This window comes from Silene latifolia, chromosome 3 (genome assembly GCF_048544455.1).
Source record: "Silene latifolia isolate original U9 population chromosome 3, ASM4854445v1, whole genome shotgun sequence".
In the NCBI taxonomy this organism is placed as follows: domain Eukaryota; kingdom Viridiplantae; phylum Streptophyta; class Magnoliopsida; order Caryophyllales; family Caryophyllaceae; genus Silene; species Silene latifolia.
Window position 1 is genome coordinate 124,337,734 of NC_133528.1, and position 10,174 is coordinate 124,347,907.

The 10,174-nt window shown below is 36.8% G+C and overlaps 1 protein-coding gene across 1 annotated transcript; it reads right to left on the reverse strand.

Moving 5' to 3' along the window:
- Window positions 1–8,744: 8,744 nt before the first annotated feature.
- LOC141649626 (uncharacterized) lies at window positions 8,745–9,260 on the reverse strand. The gene has a single exon (XM_074458310.1). The coding sequence runs from the start codon at window positions 9,258–9,260 to the stop codon at window positions 8,745–8,747; it is 516 nt and encodes a 171-aa protein (XP_074314411.1).
- Between the last annotated feature and the right edge of the window lie 914 nt (window positions 9,261–10,174).

Sequence of the window (10,174 nt, forward strand, 5' to 3'; positions counted from 1 at the left end):
CAATGTCCATGATTTAGTGCCGATAAGTAAGGGTAATATGGTAATTTCGCGGGCGCACATATATACTCCTTATTCCATCGAAACAAACATAATTCATTCATTCTCACCCAAAGCCTTTCTCTCTCTACCTTCTAGCTTCTTCTACGCAACCCCTAATTTTCCTATTTTCGTGATTTTTTTGTTTCGAATTCAATCTCAGCTCAATCATTTGTCATTCTTCTATTTCTTATCAACGGTCATACTCTTTCAATCGAAATCACGATGTCAGGTACATCTACTTTATCTTTAGTTTTTAATTTCAGTTTTAATTTCATGTGATTGTTGTTTCGCTACATATATTTGCAATTACTACTCATCTTACTGCGTTTGTTATGATTTTGTAGCTACTCATCGTTATTTCAATGCTTTGTATCTCTTTTTCCTAAATTAGGTTTAATTTGTGAGGATTTCATATGATTTATTGGTCTTCTTTCTCATATATCTAGGTTAATTTAATTCGAACAAGTTACGAATTTGTTATATATTTAGTACTTTTTTCTGATCTATGTTCAACTCACATGTTGTTATGATTTTTTTGTTCTCGATTTATAATTTTGATGAGATTGATTCATAGTCTTGTTATTTGATTGCGATTTTAAATTATTTCACTTTGTTCGAGTTTTGTTGTCATGTAAACCTAATTACATGTGTAGTATCTTGTTTCAAATATTTTTAAATTTGTGTCAGATTGATTTACATATGTTTTACATTGTTACTCTTTACTGTTAGCTAGTAGTAGTATACATTTCGTCGACTTAGGTTCTAAATTGTTTGACATCTTATAAATATCACGTATTTGCTACTAAAGTATCCAGTGTGATATTCTTTAGAAGACTATGTGTTATTATTTAGCAGACTGTGTGATATTGTTTTATTACATCCTTTTTACTTTGATTGTCAGAAATCAATTACTACTTGTTTGTTTACATTGTATTTTTTTGTGCTATTTTTTGTCAGATCGTGAAAGTTGTATAGCTTTGAGCGGCCTATTGGACAGAGATATGACTTGGTCCAAATTGGCCTAAGAAGCTTTGGGCTTAAGGCTTAATTTACCTGCCAAATGAGTCTCCAAGTTTGGTGTATGTTTGGTTTTGGTATAGATTTGATGTTGAGTTGTCATTATATGTAACTAATTTACATTTTGCATGTTTATTGAGTTTTGGTATTTTGTTTGACCATCACCATTTCATCTTGTTGAGCAGCAAGCACAACATAAATTTTAAGATATTGTTGTTGGTTCTTCTGATTCCATTGTTTTCATCAGGTATTGAAAAAAAATTAGATCGGATTTGTCTAATTTCAGTTTTGGCCTTGCTCATATTTTCTGTGAGTGCTCTTAATTCATTGGTGGATTCGATTTTTGATTAACCCACTTTCTTCTATTGGTACAATAGGTTGGACTTTGTCCCACTAGATTGTTGAGTTGTCATCATATGTTTCTGATTTACATTCTGCTTGTTTATTGAGTTGCGGTATTTTGTTTGACTATCACCATTTCATCTTGTTGAGCAGCAAGCACAACATAAATTTTAAGATATTGCTGTTGGTTCTTCTTATTCCATTGTTTTCATTAGGTATTGAATTTAATTAGATCAGATTTGTCTAATTTCAGTTGTGGCCTTGCTCATATTTTCTCTGAGTGCTCTTAATTCATTGGTGGATTCGAGTTTTGATTAATCCACTTTCTTCTATTGGTACAATAGGTTGGACTTTGTCCCACTAGATTGTTGGTTGCGTAAACCAGGTTGTTTAAGCGGCTTAAAGGTGAAGAATCATGTGGAGTAAATGTGTTGGCCACCTTTTCTTTCTTTGAGATGGATCATCGATGAAGTGGAAGTAGACGCCACAACATATGGTTCATTCCTCTCGACGAGCTTTATTTTGCATCCTTGTATATCTCTCTCACAAGTTTGCTTACTGGGAATGGCAGATCCACTTTGAAGGGGATATGAAGTCTCATGATGCGTCCAAAGAAGCTAATTGATAAAACCAAGTCAGAAATGAAGCTAAGGATCAGTGTTACTTTCCAAGGGGATATGAAGTTTCATGATATTCTTCATTGGTGTCATACTAATGGTTTGATGTAATTGAGTTCCTGAAAGTTGAATAGATAGTCAGGTGGCTGCATTAAGTTGAGTCATGGTCATGAAATGGTTATATAAAACGGTTGTACTGGTGTTTAAAACAAGATGAGGTTGAACAAACGTCAAGCAAGAAGTTGAAGATTGTGCTGGAAAAAGATGCCAAAAAGGATAATAAAAAGAAATTGGTAAAGGTAGAAGAAGGGAAAGGAACTAATCTGTGTACTCAGATTGTGTTGATAGAACTTTAATTGAATATGCACTGATTATGTAATTTTGGAAGGATAGTAATCTGTTGTAGTCGTTATAAATTAATATTATTGTCGTTGTAATTTTGTGATACTGTTTAGAATCAGCAATGATATTTTATCTTATATGCTGTGATATTATTTCTCAATAACAAAAAGTTTGAGTGTTTCAAGATTTCTTGTGAATGTGATATTGTTTTGGATAAAGTGTGATACCGGGATGTGTGAAGTTTGATATTGTTCGGTAATGCTTCTAGAACAATATGACGTGATACTTATGAAGATATATATTGTTTCTTATAACTGTTTGTAAACTAGCAAATAAAGATAAATATATGATATTGTTTAATAGCATAGTGTGATATTATTAGCACAATAACTTGATATTGTTTACCATATCATTTGATATTTTTTTTGAAAGAACTAAATCATTTGATATTATTAACACAATAATGGTGATATTGTTTTATGATACTCTTTACCACATCTTGTGATATTGTTAAGCCGGTAGTGTGATATTGTTTACCACATCTTGTGATATTGTTAAACTAATAGTGTGATATTATTCTCAAAGTCATTTGATATTGTGTCATGAAAGGTGATATTTTTAATAATTAAATGTGATATTGTTTACTAAAACTTGTGATATTGTTAAAACAAACGTCTGATATTGTTTACCAAAAAAAATTAAATACTTTAAGAACCATATATTCTCTATTTAATAACATAAAAAAAGAGGCAAATCCTGATACAACTATAATATTGTTACCATTACATTACATTCCAACTCCAAAATGCAAAAAAAAAAAAAAAAAAAATACAAATTTATAATCGCTTGAAACAATATCTAAGAATACAGAATTTGTCTTTATAAGAGAAATGAATAAAAAAACATGATTTGTTAGTTGATCATGTACTATAGACTTCGCCAACATGCACACATACTCTTAAGTAACCTCCAAAAGCGAAGAAATCTGCAAAAAAAAGGAAAAAAAAATGTACAAAACATCATCTTTCACACAAAAGAAAATACAACAAATATAAAAAACACACCATATTACAGCATTTACAGCAACATTTTACATTATTTTACTGCAAACCAGTGACATTTTACATCGAAAACACCATACTATAGCATTTTAGTGCCTTGATGACATTTTACAACTTAATTATGTAGTAGTCAACCTGCCAAAATGTATGAAAATAAAGTATCACGAATATTAACATTCAGTATCACATCATACAAACAACAGTATCACACATTTTCCGTTATCATAGCCAACATGTAATTCGGCATTACTCATTTTACTGAACACAAACGATTACTTCAATTCTATCATATGAAACTGTAATTTTGCACAATTAAACAATGTTAAACCCTAACTTTCGCGATTAAAACAATATGAAACCCTAATTTTCACAATTAAACAAAGTTAAACCCTAATTTTCACAATCGATCAATATTAAACCCTAATTTTAGCGATTAAAACAAAAAAGACATCTTACAAACAACTAAAACTTCAATTGATGATAGTAATTGATTCAATGTGTCGATATTATGAACGAAAAACGTGTAAAATCATTTATAAGTAAGATATTTAGAAATTTACAGCAAGAACACGAAAGAACCCTAAATAACTCGATAATTAGTTCGATTTTGTTGATTTAATCCTATTAAATTCGTCTAATTCAACATACATATAATAATTTCGAACAAAATCAAAATGTATAATCAATTTATTGCTACAAAAGTTGAAAAAAATCGCAGAAATGGATAAAGATGAGAAACAAATGTACCTCAACGATTTTGGAGAGAATTATGGTAAGATTATTCAATCTAATGAACGAATACATCTATAATGTTGAAATGAAGTTGAAATCGTCTTTGAATTTTAAGTTTTTGCGGATTTTCGGCGAGATTTTAGAGAGGATTTTGTGAAGTTTTCGTTTGAGATGTTTAATTGATTTTGGTAAAATTTTTAGAGAGAGAAATGACGATTGATTTTTTGAGTTTTAGGTGGTTTTGTTTGTCAATTTTCCTCGCGATATTGTTTTGTATATGGTGTGATACTTTATTCGTTACTCAATCCTCAAATATTTAGGAGTTCTCACCGGATCCCGACTCTATATATATATATATATATATATATATATATATATATATATATATATATATATATATATATATATACACACAATACTCGCTACCCTTTTAAAAGCCAAGCAGTAGACACATAACATGCTCAAGATCTATCATATTCAACTACGCAATTCACTTTTCATATACTACCATATTCAAATTCTTTCATTATTTCATCCAACAACTTCACATGATTTACAGCTACAAGTAACACACACGTGGCTTTAAACACACAACGGTTCCCAAGACTCCCCATGTGACCGGCTCGAGATCGTAAGGGCCTCAATACGACTTCGGGACGTCTCCCGAGTCTTTGTGGTAGCTCCAAAAAACGCTACCCAGGTTCGTTTTATTTAGACTCCCTATATTCATTAGTTTTATGTTCCAGAATCGTCTCTCTAATACCACTTTGTGACACCCCCACATACCAAGGTGCCTTACCAGGACCACTCTAGCACGAGAGACCGTCACCATCTCGGTTTCCCGAGGTTAGTATATCAAAGTTACCATTCTAAAACAACATTTATTAAAGTATAAATAATTAATGATTACATGATCCAAAGCCAACTCCAAAATAAAGGTTTACTAAAGTTGAACAACTGAAACTAAAATGATAAATCTCATGACAGCGGAAGCTAGACTCGAGTGATGACTCATCCCCGAAGCTAATGACCATCATCACCTGTCACAATCTGCTCACCATCCCCGAATGGATCACCACAGAATTACAAAACAACAATGGGGTTAGTTTACTGCATAACCAAAATAAGACAAGTACGATAAGATAAACAACTGATCACAATCCACTTCCAACTCCCAATCTCATCATGTAACTGACTACACACTAAAGTGTGTATCCCTGCTAGTGGGGGACCGCAACCATACCCACCTAAGCCCCGCTCATCAACGAGTGATAAATTTGTTTATTAATGTGCACATCCCCTCCCGTGGCGGGTTACACAGAGGGCGAAACTAGGGCGTGAAGCCACTCCTGCAAGTGACTTCACTCAGCTGAGGACGCACCTCGCGAACATCACCATCTCAACACCAACACCAAATCCAATCCAACAACAGAAATTAATCATGATATCAATCGTACAAACAATTACAACACAATCTCAAATCAATTAAACAGTAAACCGAGTAGGGAAACCTTATCTTAGTGCAAACTGAAATGAGACAATCAAACAGGCTAAAATGGCTCCTGTACGAAGTTTCCACCTAGCAACAATCACATAATTCCAAATACAACATTCCAAAATCCCCTTTTCCCCAAATCATAAACTAGGGCAAAACCCTAAAGACAAATTAATGAAACTTATGTAATCAGAGGCTTGCCGACAAAATCGACGCAAGGAATGAAGAAATAGACTCACGAACTATCCACGCACTTGAGAGAGAGATTTGGAGAGGATTAGAGTTACGTTGTAAGTTTAGGTTTTGTTAAAATGATTAAGAACTGTAAATTCCGTTTTATATAACTCTAATACTTTCTAAATCAAACCGCGGAAATAAACCACGTCAGACCGGATACTCGGACAAGTATAGAGTATATTCGGCCGAGTATCCTCTACTCGGTCGAGTATTCCCATACTCGGCCGAGTATTTCTGGACAGTAGTCTGTCCAGAAACACACGACACACTTACTCGGCCGAGTAAGCCATATTCGGCCGGGTATCAGACTTAGAAAACCATAGTATTACACATACATTTGAAAATGGGCTTTGTCCGGAGCTGGAGTTTCACTTTGAAGATGGGTTTCGCCCGAGATCATTTTATTTTGAACATGGGCTTCGCCCGGAGCTAAAGTTTCATTTTGAAGACGGGCTTCGCCTGGGATCATTTCATTTTGAACATGGGGTTTGCCCGGAGCTAAAGTTTCATTTTGAAATGGGCTTCGCCCGGGACATTTGGAATTTCATTGGAGAACGATGAGTAAACATGTTTCGAGTTTCTGACTCGGGGGATAGACCCGTAAACATAAAAAAACCGTAAGTGTGTATGGGTTTTTTAATTCGAGTATGGACTCGTTGGGGATAAAAAAATGTAGATTGGCCATTCTGGCCCGCGAAACATAAGTAAAGCCCGTGACAACGAACTTTGGTGCAACAAACGGTAAAGAGATGTAAGGAAAACCCGGAGGCCCGCGCCCCGAGGCTTCGGCCGAACAGCTTATGTGGCAAGCAAGGACTTTCCTAAAACCCTTAGAACTCTCTCCTTGTTTTTCCTATATAAGGAGATCATGATAGGAGGTAAATCATAACTTCTCTTCTTTTCTTCACAACAACTTTTGTTAAGTATGAATTCTCTTAAAAAAACCATGTCATCTTGGGCTTCTGATTTCAAAGGATTGGATTCTCAAATACTTGTTTATACGGGATTGAAATAATTAGTCCCGTTAAGGCAGGTCTTGCCCGAAACTGTCTTTCTTGATGAATGCTTAAAATTTTGGGACCCTACCCATCATGTTTTTGTGTTTCCGGAAGGAGATATTTGTCCCTTTCCAGAAGAAATTGCCATTCTAGGAGGTTGGAAAATCGATTTGACTCCCGTTATTCCCGAATTTCGGAGGGGATGGGCTAATAAGTATTGTGATTTCCTTGGTTTGTCACGTGATGAGGCGCGTGCCTTTGTTGATGGGGAATGAATAAACTTACTCGCTATTGCTCAGAAGTTTGGTCGTGCTGACGACCCATTGATTCCTGCGGTGTTCCATCGTAGGGCTTTTGAATTGATTATGCTTCATCTATATGCTTTTGAAGGGCATATTGAGGTACCAACTTGTTACGGTAAAGCCAAATTCATTCGGATCGTTGAACAAATGGAGCAACATAGGAGCCCGGCTTGGCTCATTCTTGCTGAAATCATTGCTGGGTTAGATGCTCGAAAGACTAACCTGAATCTTGCTTATACTGGATCAACCCGTCTTCTACAGGTATGTCTTTTTGCTTTTCTTCTTTCTTTTTTTTTTCTTTTTTTTTTTTGTCTTCTTTGCCCACCTCCTTTCTTTTCAGTAGGTTTTGACATCATTTCCTGTAGTCTAATTCGCTTGCGGTCCTTTTCACAGATATGGCTATGTGAGAGACTCGAGTTGGTTGACCCACCAAAAGTTCCGGGTGCATATGAAGTGAGAAGCTTCACTTCTCGTCATCGTCAATTTCCTACTGGGAAAAAGGAGCCCTTCTCGTGATAGCGGCTTTCTGCCAATGCTGGGTTACATGTTAGATGGGCTTTACCCTGGCTTCGCCTTACTGTAGTCATTGGTTTATCTGAAACTGATAGAACCAGACATCTTATTCTTTTGGGCTTGAAGTGGTCCACCCATATCTATCCGGACTGTGTTTTTCGACAGTTCGGTCGTCAGCAACGGATTTCCGCTACTGAGACCATTTGCGGCCAAGTTCAAGGAGTGAGTCTCGCGAGGTGTAATGCATGGTTAGAGTCCTAGACTCGGAGGACTATTTGGCATATTTTTGAGCCATTTACTTCTATTTGGGTGTCACCCTCTTATTTGTAGTGGACTATTAAACCTTCTTTAAAGGCCCGGAGAGAACTTTACGAGGATGAAGCCGTTGATTACAAATACCAGAAGAGTGGGGAGAAGAACCGAGAATTATTTACTGGGACGACCCCGATTTCATATAGGCCCGAAACAGAGACTGACTCGACTCCTAGGATTGACTCTTTGTTTTCAGATGTGTGGAAGAGGTTAAGTCCGAGAAATGAAAGTGGGTTGACACTTGCGGAAAGACTCGGTCCTCGACCTAGTGTGAAAGACAGACTGGGCCCTCGAGAGGAATTGATGATCCCCCCAAAGAAAAGAGCCCGAGTGATGATGGGTGAGACTTCGTCTCGTCGTGATGGGGCGTGTGGCCCGGCTGAGGGTGGTAAAGAGTAGTCTTCGACGTTACTATCTACTATTACTATTACTGTTTGTGTGCTTTCCTTTTTTAGTTGTGTGTGATGGGCTTCGCCCGGAAAGCCCGACATTTAGAATAAATAAAAACTTATTATTTATTAGAAATCCCCAGTTTCTGCATCAAAAATTCCATTTTTGTTTTACATGCTTCGGCTGTACTCTTAACTAAGAGTTGCCTACGTATCTGCTTTGCAACAGAATTAAACCGAGTCCGTAGTTCTCATATAAAATGTTTCATGCAGTGTAAACAACTCGCAACTTATTCTAAAAACATTTGCAATTCAAAATTTATTTCATAACATTTGAGAATGAGGTCATCAAGGATAGTATTTCTTCAGCTGGTCCAAATTCGTAGGATTTGTGAAGTCATTCCCATCCAAATATGTTAATCGAACAGCGCCTCCCGACAAAATATTCTTTACCAAATAAGGGCCTGCCCAATTTGGTATAAACTTACCCCTCGGGTCAATTGGTAACAAAGCTCTAACTGATTTGAGAACCAAATATCCCTCACTAATACCCCTTGGTTTCACCTTTTTGTTGAAAGCTCTCTCCATCCTTTTCTGGTAGAGTTGGACATGGTACAATGTGTTCAAACGCCATTCATCGAGCATGACTAGTGAATCATATCTTGCTTGAACCCAATCTGCTTCAGGAACCTGACTTTCTAGGAGGATCCTTAGGGATGGTACTTCTAACTCAACTGGTTGGACCGCCTTCATTCCATATACCAAGTAATACAGGGTTGCTCCCGTGACTGTTCTAATTAAAGTTCTATGCCCCCATAATGCAAATGGTATTTTTTCTGGCCACTCTCTATAGTTGTCAGACATCTTCCTTAAAATGGTTGTAATTGTTTTATTAGCAGCCTCTACCGCACCATTCGTTTGTGGTCGGTATGGCGATGACTTGTGATGTTTGATTTTATACTTTTCAAGTATAACCTCGGTCTCAGCTTGGAAATGAGTTCCATGATCACTGATGAACTCATGTGGTACTCCGTACCGGCAAATGATGTGACACCCCCATACTCCAAGTGCCTTACCAGGACCACTTAAGGTATGAGAATTCCACCATCTCGGTTACCCGAGGCAATGATAATCAAATAGACAATAATGAAACGTACTTTAATAATAATAAATTTTAAAACGATACAACCAAAACGAAACTGATAAAAGAAAATACAAAGGTTCTCAAATATTAAACCAACTAGCTCAAGAACAACGTTCGACACAGCGGAAGACTTCTAAAACAGCTCGTGATGACTCAACCCAACTATCCTATGTGCATCAACCGTACCTGCTCAAAAACTGCTCACCACCCCCGAATGGATCACCACAGTTTTTAAAACATTTAAACGGGGTCAGTATTGATTACACAAAACAAACAGCTGCAACCAAACAGTATTACAAACACTCCAACAGTACAACACAATCTCCACAACTCCATCTCCTCTCCACACATCTGACTACACACTGAAGTGTGTAGCCCTGCCAGAGCACTCATCGCAACAGGTACTCCTCGCCGCCAGTGGGGGATCGCAGCCGTTCCCACCTAAGCCCCGCTCATCTCCATCGAGCGATAAACCTATGTTCATTAATGTCACATCCCTTCTGTGGCGGGTTTCACAGAATGCGAATCAAGGGCGTGAAGCCACTCCCGCAAGTGACTCCACTCAGCCAGGGACGCACCCCGAAGATCACAGACAGTTATACAACCAATCAATAATATACAACCAACAACCATC